Source organism: Melozone crissalis, unplaced genomic scaffold (assembly GCF_028551555.1).
Source record: "Melozone crissalis strain CALT ecotype California unplaced genomic scaffold, PUWL_Pcris_2 ptg000004l_1, whole genome shotgun sequence".
NCBI lineage: Eukaryota > Metazoa > Chordata > Aves > Passeriformes > Passerellidae > Melozone > Melozone crissalis.
Genome location: NW_026535782.1, coordinates 39690979 through 39715488, shown reverse-complemented (window position 1 = coordinate 39715488; position 24510 = coordinate 39690979). Strand labels below are relative to the sequence as shown.

Here is a 24510-nt window from a genome sequence, read left to right as displayed (position 1 = left end):
TACAGCTGACATGAAATGCCCCAACAGGGAGTGCCTTCTGCAGGAGTGATGGGGCCTTTCCAGACAGAGAGAATTGCTGATGTTGGCTGCAGGGCTGATCACCCTTTAGCTTGATTTTACTGGGTGTAAGGCTGGACTCTGTCCCTAGGAAAAAAGACTTTCACTGGGCTCTTTCAACATCCTTATCCCTATTCCTAAGCTCCTTCACAGGATCCCTCTGGGCCCCATGAGGTGTGCTGGCTCTGATAGGGATGGAGCTTCTTGCAGGTGTGCTGCTCCTTCCTCTGGTCTCCACTGCTTCCCGAGTCATTGCCTCGGTATTTGGGCTGGGGGGAGGCTGTCCCCACTGCTTCACCTGTCGCCCATCGCTGTCCTCAAGTGGCGTGCAAAATCCCCTTTGGAGAGTGAGTGAAGTGTAGGCTGTGCAGTGTGTTTGCACAGCTGATTGCTAAGGATCCCTCTGCCCTTTGAGGCAAGGGAAAACCAGGGACTGTGGGCATACATGTGTGTGTGACTTTTAGATATGTTTTTAGGAATTCATTGAGAGCCAACACAGTACATCAGTTCCCTATCCCAGTCACAAAATGGGGCCAATTGCCCTGCCTTGCCTGATTGTCCCGATTTCTGGACTAATTGTCCTGTTTTTCTAACTCCCTTCCTCTAAGATTTTCCATTGTTTTACACTGGGCTTCTACCCTCCTGATGTGAGCTGAAGAGGGGAGGCAGGGTCTCCTTTTGGATTTGGTTTCCAAGCACTAATGTTCTCCTTTCTCTCTTCTCTCTCCCACAGGTACCTGATCAATGTCACCTTTGAAGGCAGGAATTTGTCGTTCAGTGAGGACGGATACCAGATGCATCCCAAGCTGGTCATCATCCTTTTGACCAAGGAGAGGAAGTGGGAGAGGGTAGGATATGTTTGATTATTCTCCATCTGTGTCAGAGAAGAAGAAGGGGGAAGGCTCCAGGCAAATAATCCTCCCCACCTTTCTGTACTTCTTATCAAGGGCTGTCAATCTGCTTCTTGTATCCTGGACCACTGGTATCTCCACTGCCCAGGCTGCTGTCTTCTCCATGCAGGATGCCATTACAGTCTTCCATTAGCGTGCATAAAAAATTCATCAGCTTCCTTTCTGTTATCTCTGAATGTAGGTTTTCCAGCCTTTCAGAGAAGATACCTCCTCTGTGCCATGAGTTTCAATGGCTGAGACAGAAAATATTTCTCTGTATGGTTTGGTGGCAGTGAAGTTCTGTACATTAAGTGACTGCGATTGAGCTACAGCCACACTTAGTAATTTATGCCAGTATTAACTGTGCTCGATGTATCTGACCAGTGTCCCTTGCAGTGGGATGGTGCATTAAGTGGGATGGTGAACGTGAGATCATATTGAGTTGTTCAAAGATCCAGATTTGCATATTTGGGAATAATTTGCATGTAACCCAAAGCACCATTTTAGAAATGGTGTGAATTTCTGAGTTAGTGGGAAGTTTTGGTTCATTTCACCTCCCACGTAGATGTCAGTGGTCCAGGTTCTGAACAAGTATTCCCAAACGGTTTCTGTTGAAGCAGAGGGGGTAGTTTAAGGGCTAAGAAACACAGATATAAAAAAAGTTTTGGGTGTGAGAAAAGAGCAAAGGAAGGAGAATTCATCAGAATGCTCGATAGATATGAAGCAGGTCTGTATATAATCATGCGTTTGGCTTAGAAAAATGCCCTTTTGTCCCACTGTGCACAAAAAACTTTTTCTCCTTGCCTGCTTGTTCTCTGTATGGACTTGCAAGTGACTTGCTTGGTGAAAGTGAGGAAGAAATTAATGGGGAAATGAGAATGAAATGGGGAGCTGTCAGGAGAAGTGCTAAGTGAATGAGACAAGAAGAATCACATTGGTGCCTGGCAGTCACTGGGGTCTCCCAGTACTTGCAGGAATTTGCCAAGAAGGTGAAAGCCCTCAGCTTGTGCCTGGTTTCCAGGATGACCTGTCTACCTCCTGGTCTTGGCACTGTTCAGACCAGATGAGGGTGTGTGTTCTGGGACAGACAGAAGAGGTCTCAGTGGGCCAGGAGTGTGAGGAAACAAAGGGCATGGCATAGCATGTGTGGGCAGCTCTTGGCCATAGCTGAATGCAGGCTGTCCAGAAACTGCACAGATTGTGCACATGCAAAGCTCAGGCTGTAGAGAGCTCACATCAGGCTCGGTCTGTCACTCAACTTCATTTAAGCTTACCAGCAAAAGTCCAGGAGGATTTGTTCCTAGCTGGCACCACATTTGTTCTCATGGGGGAAAATTCCATCATCAGAGAAGGAAAATGAAGCAGCAGCAGCTTGAATCCTCCTAGGGGTTATTAGCAGGCCTGGCTGTGGGAATCTGTTGCTAGAATGCTTTGCAGTCTCTGGGGAGGCACAGCTAAATACAGTCCTGTTTTTATCTTGCCTGTCACATGCTTCACGTGTCACACCCTCAGTGAAGGCTTGGTGGCTTCTGTCAGTGGTAAGAAGGGTTGTTCACTCTCTGGGAGTGAATTTGTGGTCTCTCAGTTGAACCAGACAATTAGTAGAAGGGTTATCAAGAGTGTTGGGTTAGATCTGTGACCTTCTTGAGCCCTGCTGTCTGTGAGGACTACTTGGCATCCATTAAACCAAAACAGTCCTTAACTTCATAGGAGCTGGGACTGGACTGAAATGAGGCTATGATGAGCTGTGGTATTAGTGGTAAGAAAAACGCATAGTGCTTCCTGGGCACAAATGTTTTATCTTGAAATGGGTGTCTTCCTCAGAGAGGATCAGATTATTATAATAAAACTCTGAACTGGTTGAATTTTATGCTGGCAGGCTCTTTCTGGAAGACACTGAAGTAATCTCCAGCGTGTTCTGATCACAGATACAACCTTTCATGCCTGGAACCTCATGCTCTTTTTCTTAATTTTTTTTTTCCATTCAGCAGAAATTCAAACATAAAAATAAAAATGTGAAGCAGAGATCTTTGCAACAATGATCATAGTTTTGTTCCATGTTTGCAAAGAATCAAGCAACACAAACTGTTGGCCCTTAACAGCAGCTTCCAGGCAATGCCACAATACAAGAAATTATTAATATATTTTTAGCCCATAATTCCAATACCTTTGTAGTGCTTTGGAACATTATCCAAATTCTCACTAATTTTATGTAAAGAGCAAGGTGCTTCATCCTGGGAACTTTTCGGCAAACAGGCAGTAGGAGACATGAGATGAGAGGCTGAGTGGGAAACACTGATTTGGTCCAGTTGCATTCACTGTAGCTCAGTCTTTAAATACACACATCTATAATCAGATGCTATGCCTGGAAGGAACATCAAGAGGTCAACTAGTCCCTCCCTGTGCCCCAAGAGAGGGTTTAACTAGACTGAAATTACTCCTGACAGATGCTTGCCTCACCTGTTCTGAGAGACCTTCAATGCTACAGACCCCATGAAATCCCAAGTCAATCTCTTCTATGGCTTCTTTCTCCTTACCCTGCTAAGTTTTCCTAATGTCTAACCTAGATTTCCCTGGCTGCAATTTAAGCCCATGAATACTTCGTGTCTGCCTAATGGACATAGGGAATTGTTTGTTCTCTACCACTTCTTATTGTCCCCATGTAGGTTTGAAGTCTTCTATCATGTTGTCTCCCAGTCACCTCTGGTGTAGGTTAAACAAGAATTTGTTCAGTCCCTCTTGGTAGGTCATGTTTCCTGGTCTTCTGATCATTTCTGTTAGTCTCCTCTGGATTTAGTAACACAGCTTGCAGCTCTGTACAGCTTGGCATATTTGATTCTTGAAAGATGGCAAATGGATTTTGAGGGTATGTCTCATGGAGTATATATAAAAAGATGTGTTTTAAAATAGGTGTGAAGTCTTCCATTTTCTGAGCAGCAAAGATCCAGACAGTGACTGAACTGTTTCAGGATTTCAGGTCTGTGAAATCTTTTGCGATTTTGATTTTTTTTCCAATAAATATCTTCACAACCTCACCAGTTATTTCAGAACAGGAATTAATTTTCCAGAGGAGCTGCAGCTGCCCCCAGACTCTGATGATGATGATAAATCTCCTCAAGAGTGCTTCATACAAACTGAAGCCTTGTAGGGCTGACAGTCATGAAAGAGCAAGAAGAAAATCCACTTTCTGCAAGGGGGCAGTAACTTGGGCTCTCCTGCTTGTCTTAACCATGAGTAATGGTTCATCATGATAAGCAAATGTGCTGAATTTCATTCACTTCTCTGTACTCTGCTCCTTGGGGGCAGAACACTGCATGCCTTTCCACACTACCTGTTCATCAGCAGGTTAGTGAAGCTCTTTGCTTCACTGGCCAGATAGCCTAGATGTGTTTAGGGTGCCTAGATGCCCCTGTTATATTTATCATAGAGGGGCAGGGATGCAGATGGAGGTGGTGAAGGATGTCTACTCTTATGCCCCATGAAGGACCATGCCTCAGTGCAGTGATGAGTGGGGGCCAGATGTCTTGCAAAGTGAGCCAGAGGGTCAGTACTGCTCTAGGTTTTGTGTCAGTGGGTTCTGATATTTTGTGTGGGAAGAGATTTCACCCAGTATTTTTTTTCACAATTTGCCTTTTTTTTCTGCTCTCTTATGATCCCACATATGATGAGGACTCAATTCTGGGTTCATGATCCCTCTGTGAAAGTTAGCAAGTGCTGCTATCTCCAGCTCTTCCTTACATCCTCCTTCTCTGCTGAGTCCTATCCCACTAGCTCCCTGCCAAAAGTCCTGTCCCATTAGCTCCCAGATCTCCCCATCTGCTTCCTCACTTTCCCCCAGCAAACCTGGAGGTGACAGAAATGTTATGAACTTTGGGGCCCTCTTTCAGATTCCTTCTCTACTTTAATTACTAGCGAGTTTGGCATCACTTCTATCGCTAGTTTGTGCTCAGCCTCTTCTCTTGGGTGTGTCACTGGGGATTCAGAGCATCTTTCCATGAGGCACCTGACACCAGGTTCTTGTGCCACCCCACAGACCCTTTGATTCACAAGCTCCCTCCATCTCTTACCATGCATGCCCCATTCACTCCTCTTCCTGTCTGGACAAGCAAAGCCCCAGGTGATGGTTTTGGTCAGGGTGCCACTACAAGCCATCTTAGAGGACAGATGGGAACCTTCTGTTAAAAGATGCATTTTCCTTGCTGCATGTATCAATCCTCTGCCCCTATCAACCTTCACCCCACTCAGCAGATAAAATGTTTGCCTGCTGCTGGTGCTATAATTATCAGCACTTGACTTTTGAACTCTTCAACTCCAGCAGGTTCTGTTCTGCTTCCTGTAGCCATTGGTGTGACCATGATTACAAATTCATGGGCAGGCTGCTCCTAGCCTGTACCCTTACACCATTGCACACATTAGTGCTCCCTGGGGACGGGGCCATTTGCTGTGACATCCTCTCAACTGCCTCGGTGACTGTAGACTTCCAGGACTTCCTAATGATGCAGCAGGGTGGAAAACAGTGCCACTACTCTCTGCCACGTGGATTTTCCAGAGATGTGTTCAACCTCGATCACAGTCTGCATAAGATGAGTTTGTGAACTTCTGTGACCCTGTCTTCAGCCTGGGACAGAGCACCATTATGCCCATCCATGCCTGGGAAGAGTTCCCCTGGGATGTGGGACAGAGATACAGAAAGGAAAGAAGGATTTAGAAAAGAAAAATGAAAAATGAAGATTTCCTTTATCTAAAAGTATGAGGAAAGAGAACAAGATACATTTTTGGACACCTAAATGATTGCTGAAAAAAGGACATACTAGTCACCTGCTTTTCATGCCCCAGTAGGGAGAAAGAAAAAGTTGTCTTGCTAAATTGTCAAGCAGAAAGATTTCAGTTAGATTTGTAGGGAGCTGTCTAATTATTGGCATGGTGAGACATGGTGAGGCTCATTTGCTGGTAGAGGTTCATTTGCTGGAGTATATAGAGAAAAATATCCAACAGTGCAGGCTCTCAGTCTATTTTGTCCTGCCTCCGAGCTGGTGGATGCAGTAAGTGATCTCTTGTGGTTCTCTGCCAGCCTACATTTCTGTGATTAGATGAGCAAGACAAACCTGAAGAGTGTCTCACAAAAAGCAGCTTATTTCATAGGAGAGGCAACCTGGGTTATGGACAAGCTGATCAGCAGAAACTTCAAGCATGATCCAGTGAGGACATAATTTCTTCAAGCTTCCACCACGAACCTTTTGTACGAGCAGGCAGTCGGCAGGTAAAGGCTATTGTGCTTGTCTGTGAACAAAAGCTCTTACGGAGGCACTTGTCACCTCCTGAAGTCTGCACCTTTGGGGAGCTGATGAACGCCACAGAGACGCTGAAGAGGCTGTAGCATTTGATGATGATACAGCCTTCAGGCCTGATCTCTTACTGTGCATTAAAAGAAACATTCACTGTCATCTCTCTGTGTGCTTCAATGTCCCAGTGGCAGAAATAACAGGGGAGATGACTGAAAATACGATCAGTATTCTTGGCTTTTAGTAACAGTCCATGTGGTACTGACCACTCCGTGAAGAATCAATATGAATCATGTTATCCTATCTATTACATTGCTTAGCAGAAGGAAGGACTTCGATTTTTTTTTTTAAATTTCACTTTCCTAGAGAATAAAAGCCTCCTTAAAGAAGGCTCTTTAAAAATAGCAAAGGAACAAGAATGAAGGGTTTTGAGGTGAAAACTTCAGCTGTACAAATCTAAGTTTTCTCTGAAGGCCCTCCCCTGCCTTTGGAAAGATAACTAGATGTTTTGAGACAGTTTCTTCCTCATGTTGTCTGGTGCCCGCCTAGGCAAGCCTTGCAAATGTATGCTTGTCTCCATGGGGTAGAAGTTACTGCCTTTGGTCAGGTTCTGCTCTGTATGTGGAGTTCTGGCATCTCGCCTGTGTGTCCAGGGAGGAAATTATTTTTTGTTCCACCAACTCCTTTTACAGTGAGACAAGATTGGATTGTTTTTGCCGATCAGTCTTGTTTTGCTAATTTCGCTGTGTACATGGGGATTTATGACTCATTGTCCCTGGGGATAAATGGCATAGAAGTTTGTTTAAACCTACTCAGAGTAAAAGACTGATTCTGTTCCCACAGAACCAGTTTTTAGAAGGATATGGCTTCTCTTAGGGCAGAGGGACTGTTCTGCATTCAAGCACATATGGTAGAAATTAGAATGGGAGTCTGTACGTGCATTTCCCCCTCTTATTTTTAAAGTGTTCTTTCTGGACATGTCTCTAAGAGACCGTAATTTGCTGAATGCCTTACTTCTCATTAGACAGCAGACTTGCATCAAAGAATACATATTTTATGGATATCCCACTCCCAAGCGAGTGTCCCTTAGATACCTGATCTAGGTCACATCTGATGGGTCTGTTTATGACCCTGATTCAATCAGACAACCAGATGGCTTTATTTGTGCACCTATGCTGCATCCACTGCCAGGATCTGGCCTGACTTCTCACAGTTGCCCAGGATCTAACTGTATGTATTTGTGGCTAATTATGGCCATGTTAATCTTTCACCGATTCCTGAGGAGAAGGACAGATTCCAGTGCCACACAAAGCCTTCCTTAGCAGAGGATGATCAGAACAATCTTTCTGAAAAAGCCTTCTATGTAAATCTTGCAGACATGCTGGTCAAACTGTGTCTTTGCTGGATTTCTGCATGCTGCAATAATAAGCTGGTTTAGCTCTGACCAAAGAGAACATATTGGGTGTCTCTTCCTAACCACTGTGTGTTATGTCATTATGAGCTGTCTGCTTTCTTTGCCTCTTGCTGAAGCAGTTCCTGACTTTGCTTGAATTTTGGAGTCTATTTGTATGATTCATGAGCCTGCAGAAAAATATTCTGGCTCTTCTCCACCAGACCCTACTCCCTTGCTACTGGAGGGAATTCTTACATTGAAACAATGACAGCTTCTTGGAAAGACCTTGTCCTCTTATGCAAATCAGATATTGGAATATCTAGAGATCTTTATTAAGCCCAGGCTGTAGTTAGAATGCCTCCTACCATTTCTCTGCTGGTGTAGCTGATGAGGGTGATAGCAGCCATCTGACCTTTACTGGGGTTGCCAGCCTAGCTCCTTGGACAGAGGATCCTGGAGGATTGTGCTTGGTGTACTAATAACGACGTGTGATGACAACATCCAGCCACAAGAGAAGACTGCCCTCACCCCCATTGTATTCTGCATGAGAACTCTTGTCTGGAGCTCTCTCTCAGCTGAGTTGTTCATGCCACCAAGTGAGAAGTGCCGCTGTAACCTTTTTCCAGTGTATGTGCGCCTCTTGCACATCATCACTGCTGTCCCCAGCACCCAGTTATGGACCCGGGACTCTGCTCTGCAGGGAGCTGAGTGAGCACTAACAAACAAGGTGGCTCCTACCCCAAAGTGGTTACACTTTAATTACAAGACAAAGGTAGCAGATGGGTACAGATGGACCAACGGGGGAGTACAAGGGAACAATCAGACAACATTCGTCAGCACGGTAGGCAGCAGGCTCTACACACCAACTGCCTAACTCTTGTGAAGGCTTTGATAGGCAGCAGAGAATTATAACTGGCTTTGTGCAGGCTTATGGGAGCCTCATTGAGAGTGCGAAGGGCAGACGGAAAAGCAGCAAAGGTGATTGGAGAGTGCTGCTGAGAAGGTGCAACAGCTCAAAAATGCTGCTGGAAATTTTCCAGTCTATCTTAATATCTGATAATCCTAACTTTACAGAGAACCAAAACACCTCTAGTAAGGCCACATCTTGCAATGTAGCACAAACTCCCAGTACAGGGCTGATGTGCTAGTGCCAGAGCCACATTGCTTCTGGTTGAAATCCTCCTGCTTGCCAGCAGCTTGGAGATTTTTATGGCACATCAGATGCTGCTGCGTGTCTGTGTTCCAGCATTTCATTGATTGTGGGAATGTTTCATCTCAGCATGTTGAAAGTAAATATCCATATCTTAATGCAGGAGATAGCTGATTTGCTATGGGAAGATGAGCTTTCAGGTATGGATACAGTAATTACATATTCCTATCACAGCACAGTATCAAGGATCCATCCTATCATCATGCCTGATGAGTCTATAACATCCTCAAAAAATCCCAAACCCCCCAAAAAACCCAGACCAGGGATGATGATTCGATATTGTCCCTAATTTCAGTTTGAACACAGGAGTGATTTTTCCCCAAATTCCATGTAAAAGTGAGCTGACTGAAGTGGCTGAGGTCACTTGGCTTGTTCAGCCTGGGGAAGAGGAGACTGAGCAGAGACCTCACTGCAGTCTCACAGAATTCACAGCTTCACAGAGTCACAGAACATTCAGAGTTGGAAGGGACCCACAAGGATCATCAAGTGCAGCTGCTCCTCAGAAGGGCAAGTGGCCAGGCAGACACTGATCTCTTTTCGCTGTGGCCAGTGACAGGATGCAAGGAAATGGCATGAAGCTGTGCCAGGGGAGGTTTAAGCTATATATTAGGAAGAGGTTCTTCACCCAATGGGTGTTTGGTCACTGGAACAGGCTCCCCAGGGAAGTGATCACAGCACCAAGGCTGCCACAGTTCAAGACGTATTTGGACAATGTTCTCAGGTATATGGTGTGATTCTTGGGATCCTGGTCCTGTCCAGGGCCAGAAGCTGGACTTCAGTGATCCCTGTGGGTCCTTTCCAACTGAGGATATTCTAAGATTCTGTGACTCTGTGACTATTTATAAGTAATTACTTCATCTGTACTCCGCTCAGGAGTGACGTGAACAGGTCACGTATCCTTCAGTCCTGGATAGATGCACAGCATAGCCACTTTCACTTTCCCTTGCTTTGTGCCCAGTCATCTACTGGAAATCACTTCAGGGAGTCTGTAGCACTGAGGAGCCACACAGTGCCATTGGAAGAGAAAGTTTATTTCCTGTTGCTTTCTTCAGCTGCCTTTTCCTGTGCCATGAAAAGGCAGCTGAAGAAAGCATGGCAGTTTAGGCAGCTTTAAGGTTTGAAATGCATGAAGAGATGAGGGCACAGAAAGCTAGCAGCCAACCAAACGGAGTCTGGAGAAAGAACTAGCAGAGCTGCAGCTGAAGGAGACTCACAGTGAGTGAACGTGCCCCCAGTGCCTAAGGGTGTGTTTTCATCTGTTCAGTTGCATTTGCTTGAAACTGTCTCATGTCAACGACATCTTTGCTTGGCCTGTGAATCCTTTGCTTTTTCTATTTTTACATTATCTGAATGTTATTAACTGGAGGCTCTGTTTTCCTTCCGTGGGGCTTGAGAGAAGGGAAGTGCTGCATATTCGTAGGACCCTATGTTTTTCTTTCTTTTGCCTTTTTCTTTCTCTTCCTCCTCCTGTGCTTCTCTATTTGTTTTCGTAAGATTTTTGGCAGTTTGATTTTCCTGCAGTAAAAGTCTGGCCACATTTGCTTCTGAATTAATTTGAAATAAAGTTTTCCTAATATGAAATGGTTCTGACATTAAGAAATAGCTTGTTTGTTGTGTCTTTGCCTTGATTTGCTTTTCTCCTCTGGTGTTGGTTCAGTGTTCCCATGCTTGTTCTCACATGCTCCTTGTTTTGTGTTTGAACCCTGGTTGTATGTGCTTGACTTGGCTTGATGCTGAACTGCATCTTGACGATGTTCTTTACTAGACCAGGACGGTCTGTTCCCTTGTGATCTTCTCCGCACTGTTACGTGTAAACTTCTCTGCTGTTTTTCAAAGGTTTTTCAGCATTAAAGCTGTGGTTATCCCTGGAACTACTCTGTGCTTGAGTTACTCTCGCTGCTCATGAGCTCTGGCATGCGCTCAGTGTCATTGATTTGAACATACAATAGGTTCAGCATCCTTTGTTTTCCCTGTGCCTGAACTGTGTTTTCCCCGAGTCTGTAATTTTTTTCAGACTGCCTTTGGTAATGTTAGAACCCGGCTCTGACTCTTGCCTTGCCTTGCAGTGGTGTCTGAGTTTCTGTCACCATCCTTTGGCCTTCCTTCCTTGTGAAAGGACCTGGCATTTACTGACCTGTGTTGAATTCTAAAATGTGCTGGGAGTTGTGCCGTCTTCTGCTGAGTCAGCAGTTTGACAGTCTTATTTAATTTCCTTCTGCTGGGCTAGCTGCATGCTGCAATGTCTCCCACCACGCCAAGCCTGAGAGGCTTTTTGACAGCCGTTTTCTTGTTCCCCTTTAAGCTTTCAGATTGGTCTGCATTTTGTGTGGCAGCTTCTGGTGCTTGTTCCCCTTAGGTTTATTTCCTCAGTTCCCATACACGATAATGACTTACATTGCTATTGTTCCTTCCTTCGAGAAGGATCCCAAGCACTTTGCAAAATTAACATAGAGACAACATTTCACTATGAGTAACATTCAGCTGCTTGTGTGGTGGAATGGGGTTAGGCTGTTTAATGATGCAAAATAGCGCTGCACAACCATGTAAGGTAAGGAACAGGAGTCTCAAACAGAAGAAGGCGAGGAATTTTAAGTTAGATTCTGGCCAACTTTGCCCACAAAATCTGTTTGTGGGGAAAATGACATGGATCATTAAATAAGAGGAGTGATAAGGCCTGTGTCCTTCTCTTTCCAGATGATAATGTCCAAGTCTCAGAAATATGGCTAGAAGAACAAATGAGTGTTCTCAAAAAAACATAGTTCAGGATCAATGAAAATATTAATTTTGACCAGATATTGAGGATTTATTTTGAAGTTTTAATGCTGTAAATGAAAATGGACATCTTGGTGTTTTCTTGTAGACTCACAAAAGCCTTTAGGTACCATTCACAAAGGTGATGTGGAGGAGGAAATAGCAGCACCTTCCCCCAGAGCCCAGAGCCTTGTCAGGCAAAGAGTGAGGGCAGATACAGGCAGTGTGAAAACTGTATTCAAATCATTTCAGCCTGACTCAGACCTCTCATGAGAGAGGTCTATCCTTTGGGACTGGGATTTTACAGTTTATTTTATTTTTTAAATTGATACTTTGTTGCTAGTGAGTACATGAAGTGTCTCTGCAGATCTGTGTTTCGATCCAAATTTTCATCACTTTTATTATTCATGTCTGATAAAGAACATGATTTTTTTTTGTGTGTGTTGAATGACTGAGTTTGGGTAGTGGAAAATTCTAAAAAGCAAACAAGCCTGGGTTTAGATGGAAGAAGTACCTGGGTTTAGATCAAAGTAATATCTTTAATTTTTAATTTTTTTCAATTGTTTGTATCTTGCTTTGAAAAATCTTTTTTTGCACAGCTTCATCAGAGCACCATTTTAGTCAGTGGTGAAGCATGAAGTGTGGGCACTTATGTGACTGGAGAAACTGCAGAGTGAAATGTAAATGCTAAGAGGTGTTGGACATCTTATTGTTCTCCCTTCAGATCCATCCTGGTTTATTTAATCATGTGTTTCTTTAGAGGAAATAGTCTTTGCTGGCAAATCAACTTATATTGGGTGCAGCACTGGATAGCAGAGACATGCTGCAAGTTTTCCAGTCTAAACAGCGTCGTACAACAATCTCACCATCCGAGTCTCACCATCCAAGCTGGGAGATCTGGAAGTAACAGAAAGTCCATTTTGCAGTCTGCTGCTGGAGATCAGCACACTGAGTTAACTGTTTGCTCTAAGCATCATCTGGGTCTTTTAAGAATTCAGATTGCTCAGGTCACTTCTTTCAGCGAGTGCTTTACTTTTGTTCTTTTTTAGAAGTGGGAACTATTTGCTTTTCTTCTTAGATGTGTGCTCATTTTCACCGAGGCCAGAGTTCTTTGTATTGCTGCATTAAATTATGTTTGCTTTGTAAAGACTGCTGGGATTATGGCAGCATCTCATTTCTGTAGCTTTTTTCGCCTTTGACAGGGGCTACCTGTGGACAGCTGCTTTCCTAGAGCTTGTCCTGTGTGTATGGATCAGCCTGCATTTGTAGTTTCCACCAGGTTCATGCCCTGTTCCTTTTCTTACAGGTTACTGCTGTTCGAGGTTTCAGTTTTTGGAAAGGCTGAGGAACAGACCTATGGAGAACTCCCTGTGTCTATTTGAATGTTTGTCCTCTCCATGCTCTGTCTCCTGTTTGGGTCCAGAATAAGTTCTGTGTGTGTATAAATTTTCCTGCTCATTGCTCAGACACCTTGCTCCAGCCTGGGACTAATAGAGACACAGTCTTATAAATAAATAAGGATTAAAAGAGTACAGTCTAGTGAAATTGGCACTAGGAACTTCCTCCATTAAGAAGTCCCCTATCTCAAATAAACACTCAGAAGAATTCCCAGGGTTTATTGTGCAATGTTACTTGAACTTTAGTTAAAACCTATTTTCTCTGGCTCACCTGTGTCTCACTGGACCTTTGCCTGGTTCCAGAGGGTAGATTTTCCCCAAATATATATTTTTGCTAGATAGGGAGTATGATAATTTTCTGCAAGTGTTTGAAGGAAATATTCAATGAGAAAATGAAAGACTTCTTTATGACAGTCCAAGTGAATGTAATTAAAGAGCAATGGGAGGCAGAGGGTAGAGCAAAAGTGCATTTAAATGTAGTACCAGGGAGGCGTGGGTTCTTTTAGAAGATACAGAACAGTAGTCTGATGGACGTGCTGGGAGCCTGGTTGCTGTAACTGTTGACTATGGGACAGGACAGACCACATGGGAGAGAGATGGAGAGGAGCTGACAGCAGAGATATACACCAAATTTTTTATTTTCGTTGTTCCATGTCTGTTTGTGTTTCTCTAGAAGGAGAGCAGCACAAATCTCCCCCCTCCCAGGAGAAACCCTCCCTCTCCCAGATGTGCTCTTCCCCCAGCAGCCCTGCCTGCCTTCCTATGGGCAGGAATGTACAAGAAATTTCCTTTGCTTGACAGGGGCAGGCCCAGTTGGTGCCATGTCAGAGAGAGAGAGGGCTGAGAAGGCCCTGATACCCTGAGGAGGCTGGCAGGTCTCTGCACTGCCTGCTTTGTGCCTGCACGGGTGGAATTTTCCAGGATCATCCCCCTCTGCCACCACCATCACTTTGCAAATTCCAAGAAATGCAACTCATGAAAATGCATTCTTAGCACACAGCTGACATGGTCAACATCTGCTTTCCAAAGAGAGTGCTGTGAGAGATTTCAAATTGCTGCACTGTGGAAAAAAATTACTTGGGGTAATTATAGATACCTAACAATACTATTTAATTTCTTCTGCCATATCTTTCCTACATAGTGTATCTGGTCATGCTTCAGGGAGCTGAATAATTCTGACAGAGGGCAGTGAAAGGGGTAGGTAAGGGAGGAAAAAAGTTCCCCGTGATTTCAATTGGCATCTGAAATGAAGGAAATGTGAGCAAAAGATTGGGCATTTTCAAGTCCTGCTCCAGAAAAGGAGCCTTTGCCTTTTTTGTGTAGTGCCTGCAGGAGTAGGTAGAGGATGTGGATGATGAAGGCCGCTGAGGAAAGCAGGACCTCCAAGCACTGTCTCACAGGTCAGGGGGAGCTTAGCACAAAGCCTTGCTGGTACCTGGGGTGCTGCTTGACACCAGTGCTCCTGAGCAGGCTCAGAGCTTGGGATCCCAGGAGAAAGGAAATGGAAATTTATGGGGTTGGACCTGTGACCAGTCACAAGACTGACTCTTCCAGTCGGCAGTTCAAAGTGCCTAAAGGTCAGCCCTGCTCAAAAGCACTTTTGCTTCCTCTGCCACAGAGAGAGCCTGAAATTCCAGCCTCAAACAGGCTCAGTTAGGATGAGTGTGGGTCCTGTGGGTCTCCTCTCTGCTTCACAGGTGCTGTTGCTCTATTGGCATTACATTCCCATGTCCTGGATAAGCTGTGTGTGCCCACAGACTCCTCTGGCAGCACAGGGCTGGCTGCTGGGATGGCCCATCCCCAGGAAGGGTTCACATTCCCTCAGGGCTGCTGCAGCAGAAAGGGCACTGCAGGGGACACTTCAGAAGAGGCTCACATGGGTGGGCCTGTGGGAAGGTCAGAAGATGGTTCAGGAGAAGCCCTCAGAGACAAAGTGGCACATGTGAAGGGCACAGGGAGAACCATGGAGAGAGAAGTGGGGAGCAGTGGGCAAAACCAGAATTTGGATGGCAGTTCTGGCATCAGAATGGAGAGGGGCCTTGAGGACTGTTGAACCTTTCTGCAGAGCCAGCAGCAGGAGAATGATGGCAGGTCGCTATTTGACGTGGCTTGCTACGCATCCAGGGCCAAAGTGGATAAAAAAGGATGCAAGGTGAAGATGAATCCCATGCTTTCTGCCCTTGTGCTGGGTGCTCTGTCCCACCTCAGCTGCTGTCCCTGAGATAAGTACAGATGTGCAAAGTTGAAGTGGAAGGCAGTGGAGGTTTTCTAAAGGGATGATAGAAGGTCAGGGAGAGACTTCAAGCTGAGGACTTCTCAATTAGTATTGGTTCTGCTGGTAAATTATCCCATGAAGGCAAAATGTTAAGTACGATTTCTTGTAGAGAAATGGACCAAAAGGGATATAATGAAGATATTCATATTATGGAAGTGTGGCTGTTATCCTGGAAGAAGCTCTGGTTTGTCTGACCTGCTCACTGGGGCTTTGTCACAGGGATATGTAACCTGAAGAGCTGTTGATGCTGATTTGTTACAATGCTTAAGTGCAGGCCCTGGAAAAGAGGCCTGTGTGTGCAAACACATCTATTTGAGTTAGTCTGGCCTAAAGCAACTTGTATTGAATCTACTTGCAGAAAAACTTCTGAAAGTTTTTTTGGTTGAAAATTAGTATTTCAATTTTTTTGAAGTGCTTATTTTCATTGGGATATCCTAACTTTTTTGAGAAGTCTGAAAGATTGAAAAGTGACACTCTTGAGTCCCTTATGGCTACAAATGGGACTTTTTTTTTTGTTTTGTTTTTTATCTCAGATTTTTGACTACTATTCTGAAATTTTTAGCAGCAGAAGTCAGGGACCTCCTCTCATTTCTATTCAAATGGATATTTTTGTGTGCTTCAGGAAGCCAGAAACACGAACCAGATGATTCTGGTATTAAAAAAAGAACATACTTTTAGCCACTGTACCTCCTTCAGAGGAAATTATCATCTCTCTCTGCTCCAGAAAGTTCTGCAATGATAAATGCAAAGTTGTGCCGATGCTGATGGAATAACCAAACCTTGGTTTCTGAGGAAAAAGCTAGGGATGGAAATCAGTTCAAGGCTGAGATCCTTGAACTGAAAGTGTTCAAGGACAGCTTTGAGAAACCTGGTCTAGTGAAAGGTGTCCCTGCCCATGGCAGGGGGTTTGGGACTGGAGGATCTTCAAGGTCTCTTCCAACTCAAGCCATTCTGTGATCCTGGCCAAATTCGAAGCTGTGAACCCTGTTGAGGGCTTCTGAAGGGTATGGTGAACACGGGCACAGCTGTGTGGCAGGAAGCATACAGAAGTTATTGGAAGGAGATGCAAGAATGAGTGATAAATATTTAGACAGCATCACAACTTTGCAAGAGGGTTCCTAAAAATTAAAGCAAAAAAGAGGTGTTGTGTTCTTGAGAGGCCTCTCTCACAGACCACCCAGACACCATCCTCTACAGTGCCATGCAAAGTATGTGTCTTTTCCTTGTTGCCTTCTGCTCTCTCCCACTTCTGTTGCTGCAAACCAGACTATTCTGAGCTATATTGATGCTGTAAAAATGGTACTGCAGTTCCTGACCCAGCCCCTCTTTCTGGGGCACAAGCACAATCTCTGTCTGCTGGTAGGCTGGGACAGCAGTTCTTGCCTGGTTCTTAATGTGAGATGCACATGGTGAGGAAGTCTTTTCACATTCTCCCAACATTGTCCCTTCAGACAGTGCTGGACAGGATTGTCGTGGAGAACTCAGCAAAGTCAGAAAAGGAAGATAGCCAAGAAAAGAGGGAAGAGGTGGGAAGGTTTAAAATAAAGGACTCTCATGAGATCTGTGTTGAAAGAAAATTGACTGCATCCTTGATTACAAATGTGTATCTTGGGGAAGAGACTAAGCCAAGGTTATTTCTGCTTGAAATTTTGCAGTTACTGGTCATCTGTTTCTGCAGCACTTTGCAGAGCAGTGAACTGAATACTGACTGCCACGTGGGCAGTCAACAATCTACCTGCAGCACAGCACTGACAGCAGTGGAAACTGGAGCTGACTTCAAGGATTTTCTGACATCACCATGGCCTCTGTAGAAAGAGAAGGAGACGGGTTACCAGCCTTCTGTGAGAAACTCTGAGAGATACTGCAAACATCTAGCTTCCAAAGTAGATGACCTCTCTCTTTTTCTCCCTGCCTGTCAGAGAGTTTCCTTGCAGGTGAAGGTAGTTTCTGAGTTGCCTGTGCAGAAGTAGATCTCTGATTTTTTCTTCACCTGTTTCAGCTTAGGTTTGGGAACAGGGGAGCTGTGAAGGTTGTAATTACCATGATCCAGTTGCTGAGTCAGACACAAGGTTTTCATTAACACCTCCGTTCTGTTCACTTCAGGGTAGTTTAAGGTAATTGCTTATCTCTACAAGGGTGGTTGGTCTGGGGAATAAGACCTCCATGTGAGTGTGAGCAGCATCTGGTTTTGGTAGTTTTCAAGGCTCAGACTTGACTGGAAGAGGCCACAAGAACTCAGAAAAGCACTAGACAGTGTTCCAATTTGCCCATGAAATGAGACTGAATGGGTGATCTCCTGGTACCAGGGTGTCCCATCTATTTTGTGTTGGACATGCAGACAAGACATAGCACCACAGCTGTTTAAAAACATATTTTTTTGATTTTACTTGTTGTGTTTTGTTCCCTTCTCACTGCAGTCACTATTTCTCTGGCTACTGGGTGTATAGGAGCCTGTGCCAAAGTCATAGTGAGATTAGAGATATTTCACTGAGTAGTGCTCATACACTGACCCCACAGTACGTCTTTTTCAGGGGTAGATCGAATTTGTTTTGTGTTTCTGGTGCAACTGAAGGTACTGAATCTGTTCTTCAGAGCCCTCTGTGTCTTTGCATGCTCAGTATTTTATAGGTTTATCTTTCAGCCTGGATTGAAATCAGGTTTGTGCATGTAGCTTACAGGTGCTGTGGTACTCACACAGGGTGTTAGACACTGGTGCTTTCTTCCGTGCTCTTGGTAAAACACAGGCAAAAGGTTGCTGACCTTTATGACAAGTTGCACTGCCTGCCTGCTTGCTGAGGCTGTTTCTGAGATGTTTTTCTTCTTTATGGGCTGTGGAGGCCTCTAATGTAATTTTTCTGACCTTGTGTTAATTGGAAGTGTTTCCATGGATGTTTTTCAATTTTATTGCTACTGCACTTGGAGAGATTGAAATAATTCACAATACAGAATGGGAAGTAAATAAAGCTAATGATCTTACAAGGTTTGGCCAATCTTACATCTGTGGTGCCTGGAGCATCCTTGTTGGCTAATAAACTACTTGTCCTTCTTTTTCTGGCTTCTCTTCTGGAGAAAGTGTCCCTTACCTCTTGCAGTTTGCCACATTCAGTGCAAACCCCTAAAGGGTTTTGCTGCATTTCACTAAAACTGTCTGTGATGATATTTTTTTCTAAATCCCCCTGAAGAAGACACAATTTTATTTGCTTTGATTTCCATTCTCAGTCTTTTGACAGTATAGTTTACAAAGGGGCGTATTTCTGGGATAAATTTGTTCAATATTTATTGTCCCAGAATGAGAATTTCCTCTGTATCACCATTCCCAACAAATTAGTTTACTTGAGAAGAGGAAAATTTTGACATCTTGTAATTCTCTGTCTCATGCTGACTACCAGTGATCTTCTGGCTTGTGGCTGTGGGCAGATGTTATTTTCTTAGTACCTGTTTTACCGCAGCAGTTTTTAATGCAACACTGTAAGGTGGCAGTTGCCTCTGAAAGGGTGATGTTTGATTGTTCTGGGCCCTTCTTGTAGTAGCCCTGCATCCTTTGATGGATGGCATGTGGTATGGACTAGTTCGTTCTTAAATCTGTGCACAAACTCCCCAAGAGAGCCAAGGGAGAAGGGGTGGAGCTGTCCTTGTGACAATTTTCCACCCCTCCCCTGAACACAGGAGCCAATTCTCCTGACTGCTGAGGAAGATGTGTTTTGAGAAATGGCAGCTGAAATTAAACTGTGGAGAGAGAAAGAGGTGGTAGAGAGAGGTACTTCTTGAAAGGACATGTTAAATCCTAAACATCGCCTTCAGTCCAACGTCTCTGCCACTTAACTTCATGGTGAAGACAGATCAAGGGGCTTTCATTGGCAATCAGAAAAAGTGGAGTTTCTTTCAGCAGCTGCTATGAAACCTCTGCTCTACGCTACAGGTTTTTCTGCTCATGGATAGAAGTGTAACATCTCCACAGCAGGTAGTGTTTTAATGTGGGCAATAAATGATGTGAGAAGCTTCAGAGTGGCTCCAGACATAATGTCCCATTTTTTCAGTAGCAAGGCAGGACTGCTTCTGCTTTCTGGTGAGCTGAGTGAGTTGCATCTTCAAGGCTGTCCTTCCAGGCTCCTCCACAGATACTGAGAACTGTTAAAATGCCTGTGGACTAATTTAAGTGTCCAGTGATTTGGACTTCATGTATAAGGCTTTGTCCCTTGGATATTTGAAGTGTGTGGCCCTCTGGAGCCCAGGAAAAGAAATAAAACTGTTCTAAGGACAAGCATTTTTCTGGCATAATTCTATATTCAAAGCTGTGTTCTTTCAGAGTTCTCCATAGGCCAGGACAGTCAGCAGAGGTCGGGTTACTTGTAGAATGGTTTAAACATAATTGAATGAGCTAGACTCCCCATCAATGTTATGTCTTCAGGGAAAATAGTTTTTAGTTTTGGGGTGATAATTTTTTTTCTATCCTCTTTATTATCTTATTTTGGTTGCAGTCTGGGACTTCTGTTCAATGGCCAAAGATCTCAGGCAACCAAAATGCCAAGTGTGAGTTTGCAATGTTGTGTTCTGCTTTACACTTATCATCCAGGCTAGCTTCTGGCTTTTGTCTGCTTCTGCACCCAATACACCAAATGTAAGCCTAGAAACAAACCTCAGCATGGCGTGAACAGGCAGTGGTTGGTACTGAGTGTGAATCTTGATCCTTTTTGCAGTGTTTCCAGGAGATGATGCTTCTGTGAGGTGCTGTAGGGCAGAAAAAACTTTGCACGTTGCTCTTTGAGGAGCATAGTGAGTGGTGTTTGGTGTCTGCAGAAAGCTGCAGATCTGGATATGGATGGTTGGGCTTAACAGGGTAGGTATGGAAGTGTAGTGTAGTGGTCCTGTGTGTGTTTCTGAGTGTGAGTTAAGAGATATTGGTCCTTGCAGAGTGTGTGGAGCACTGCCTTGTTATGTATGTGTGCAGGGCCAAAAACCACCGTTGCTTCTTTCACTCTTGATTGACCACAAGAGTTTTTACCACTCGTGTAAATACAAGTTTCTTTGTCTTTGCTTCTTTCTAATCATTGCCATTGCAACTTTTGGAGTGTTTTCTAAACCTAGGAGTACTGAGTCCTTCCTTCAGCATCAAGCCATGTTCCCTACTGTTGTGCTATGACAGCAAATTCCATAATCTCACACTCTAGTTTGTGGAAAAGTATTTCCTAGGTCCCAAAAGCATGTATGTGTGATGCTAAATGAAAGATACTAATAGAAATAAATTTGGACAAATTTGTAGCCATTTTTTAAAGATTCCAGATTCAAAACATAAGACTTTCTTTCTTTTCCGAATTGTAAGCAATTGCATTCTAGTGTGGCCTTCTATAATTGCATCTAGTCTTCTACAATCTCCTAGCTGAGAAAGCTCTGCCTTTTGAGGATCAAGGTAATCCAAAATATTCTTATTTTGTATGTGCTTGACCCAACATTTCTATAAAATTTCAAAACTCTAACAAAAATCTTGGAAAAAAAAAGCATTTAGAATTTGACTTTACTAAGTATTTTTCAAATTCTATTACTGTGAAGAAAAAAAATCCTCTTTTTAATAAAGAAGCACTTTTTAGTGCTAGTATAATTCTGTGATTGGTCAAATTTTAGCTTCATGCTTGTTATGTGGCTTGAGTGACGTTTCACATCCAAGGAAATCTAGTTCACAAATAGAAACATTCTGCATGATTGTGAGTGAATGTTCATTGAGATTGCAGCTGTTCCTTGAGATTTCTTCTCATTTTCTCTTTTTGAAAGCACAATCAGCTGTGGATCTCCTGAGAGAGCTGCACCTAGACATGCGATTTTCTGGAGAGTTGTGCTTCATACCCCAAAAAATGGTGAAAATTCAATGTTGGCTATAGCAAACATTCCTGCTGAAGTGCAGTGGATGCATGGGCTTGTGCTGTTAGGAGAGAGTCTTCTATCACATCCCCATGTGAAAATGTGTTTGATAGGTGGGGTGAGAGTTTAAATGTTGGCGCCCATTCGGAGTAAGGGCTGTCTGTGCTTTTCCCTAAAAGGCCATTGGCACAAAGGAGCTTTAGGTGTTTCATAGCTCACTGAGCTATGCCATAGTCTGTGGCAGCTCTTCCTAAAGCTGTGAAGTCATTGAAGTCTGGGGCAGTGCAGTGGTCAGGATGTGGTAACAGTGCTGCTGGGGCAAGGATGGGTCCTTGGCTTTACCTGACTCCAGCCCTAGGACTTCTCTGGAGCTAGCCTCAGAGGGTATGGGCTGCACCCTGAAAACGGGAATTGTTCTGGAAGGAAAAGGGTGATACTACATGGATGATACTATGGGGAATCACAGAGGCCTTTTCTGCACCACACATAATTTCTTCTGGCAAGGGGAAGGCTCTTCCCTCTTCTCTCTCTGTTCTTACTTCCTTCTCTCCCCCCACCTCCACCTTTCTCTTTCCTTCTCACTGGCTGGGTTGCTAAGAGCAGCCCAGTTGGGAATGAGGTAGAACTGCAGACTGGCCTCTTGTGCAGTTCTTCTAAATGCCTTTTCAAGCAAGCTCAATAATTGATGAGCACCTGAGTCCTTGTCTGCACTGAAGAGTGCACACGGTATTTAGTACATGAAAATGCTATTTTGCCCATCACAGCTCATTGCTGGAACAGCACTGTTTCCTCAGCACACCAGTTAATTGATCTCTCAGTAGTTGGAGAGAAACTTCCTTTCTCCAGTTGTCTCAACTGCTTCACTTCCAGCACAGAACTTGTGGCTGCTGTTGACTTCCACTTGTCACACCAGAGCACAGTTCGGTTGCCTTCTTCCTCCAGTGGGTTATTCCCTGATCACTCCTGTCCTGCCTGTCCTCTGCTGTAACTGGAACAAGTGTAACAGACCTCAGATCACCTCCTGGGCTTCCACAGCTTAGGTTTTCACACTGAAACATTTCACAACTTGTTGTCTGCCCAGGATTAGCTGCGTTTATTGAGGTGAAAGATGCACTGACACAGCTGTGGGTGCAGGAGAGAGCAGGAAGTCAGGGTTGAAATGTCCCAGAAGAGATGGAGAAGGAGGAGGAAGAGTGGATGCTCTGGTTTAATGCCAGCCAACAGCTATGCACCAAGCAGTCCCTTCCTGACCTCTGCCAGTAGGATGAGGAAGAGAATTAGAAAAAGGTAAGACTGATATATTGACATAAAGGAATTTAATAATTTTATTTAAAATAAAATAAAATATAATAATAATAGAAATAAGATGGAATCTAAAAAAGAAAGGAATAAAACCCAAGAGAAACAAGTGATGCACAATACAATTTCTCAATGCCTGCTGACCAGTGCCCTACCCATCCCTGAGTAGCAACTGATGACTGCCAAACAACTCCTCTCAGTTTATGTACCAAGCATGACATTCTAGGGTATGAAATATCCATTCAGCTTGCTCAGATCAGCTGTCCTGGCCATGCTGTCCCCAATCTTCTTCTGCACCTGCTTGCTGGCAGAGCATGGGAAACTGAAAAGTCCTTGACTTCAAGTAAGCACTACTTAGCAACTAAAACATCAGTGTGTTATCAACAGTGTTCTCATACTAAAGCTACAGCACTGTATCAGCTAATAGCAAGAAAATTAAGTCTATCCCAGCTGAAACCAGGACAGTGGGTGAGAACTGTCATATCAGGGAAGGTGCAAGCCATCAGCTTAACATCAGTCCCTGCTGAGCACACAGGGTGGGTAGGGTAAGCAGGACAGAGCAGCTGGGGATGCTGCTGGCAGGACAGAGGCATATTGACAAAACTGAGCGTGGAGTGGCAGGAAGGACTGAAATAGTTGAGATGCTGCAGATGGGGTCATAGATACACTGACTAAACTGCTTAGTAACAACCTCCTTTCTCCTGTTGCAGCAACACATTACATACCCAACCTGCTCAGTTTTCAAAGCGAATCTACAGAAAGGGCATTCACTGAAGGCACTGCATTGAATCTGTACGTGTAAAGCTGACCCAGCTGGTATTTGCCAGATACTGGAGGAACATCAATGCCTGTCTTTAAAAAAGATCAGAAGGAGCTCAGGAATTGTAGATTTATGGCATCACTGTTGCTTAACCCTGATTCTAAGAAAGCAAATGAAGTGATTTATCAACCAAACTCTTCGTCAGCACCTGAACAATGAATGGAGACTTGTAGAAGTCCACCGGGATTTGTTAAGGACAAGTCATGTCAGACCAATCTCGTATCTTTCTGTAACAGGGTAACAGACATTTTGGACAGAGGTGAAACTTAAGGTGTCATCCACTTGGACTCCAGTAAGGTTTTTTTCATCTCTTTTATCACACTTTGATAGCAATCTAGAGGAACAAGGTCTTGAGGAGAGTGAATAACAAATGCATGCAAAAATGAATTAAAATGTCAAAAGGGAAGGGAGAATGGACTGGAGTTCTGTGAGGGTCTGTCCTGTGCTCATTTCAGTTCAATGTTTTCTTTAATAGACTTGGTGGTTGATGTAGAATTTGCATATTAAATTTGAAGATGACAGAAAGCTAGGGGGACTGTGAATTTGATGGAGAGCAGGGTTAGAATTCATAATGCTCTTGACAAACCGGAGGTACACTGAAAAAGTGTGATGTAATTCAATAGAGACAAGTGCAAACTATTGTACCTTGGCAGGAACAATAGACTACATAAATACAGTGCAGAGAAAGATCAATTAGATCACAGTTCTGCAGAAAAGGATTGGGGAAAGGATAAAAGAGGATCACAAGCTGAACATGGTTGTGTATTGTTGAGAAAGAGGCAAATGCTGTACTTGGGCATATAAATAGGAGTTTAGCCTGCAAGGCATATGATGTAATCTCTGTGCTTTGCTGGGCAATGGTAAGGCTTAAAATCTCTCTGCAGTTCTGTGGATAGCACTTAACAAAAGGTCTGGACAAAGTAGAATGACACTGGGGGAAGCAGCGAGAGTAATCGGGAATGTAGAAAATTAGCCTTACAAACAAGGATTTGATGAATTGGCATTGTTTAGTTATAATTTGGAGAACTGAGGAGAAAGGGGGAGAGACTGCACAACAGGCAGTGGACTCTGAATCAGAGCTTCCCCATTCACAGCAAACCCTTTGACAGCACTGAGTGGCAGCATCAGTGACAGTGTCAGCACGTTTACCTGGTCCCCAGTGGAGGAAGCATTTCTGTGATGTGGTTTGTATGGTTAGAGGTTCAGGTGGTTCCCCTGTGTTGGAACAGTTCCTTTGGGCCATGGTCAACATAGTGTCTGGAGGCTGTCACAGGAAAGAAGGG

General features: G+C 44.0%; 1 protein-coding gene across 4 annotated transcripts in view; it reads left to right on the top strand.

Annotated features, from left to right (window-relative positions):
* Positions 1-24510, top strand: part of GRIN2B (glutamate ionotropic receptor NMDA type subunit 2B) — a 207382-nt gene that overhangs the window by 128366 nt on the left and 54506 nt on the right. For all 4 annotated transcript variants that reach the window (XM_054277109.1, XM_054277118.1, XM_054277126.1 and 1 more), the window contains one exon: positions 791-905. In XM_054277109.1, coding sequence (XP_054133084.1) covers positions 791-905 — 115 coding nt within the window. The remainder of the gene's footprint in view (positions 1-790; positions 906-24510) is intronic.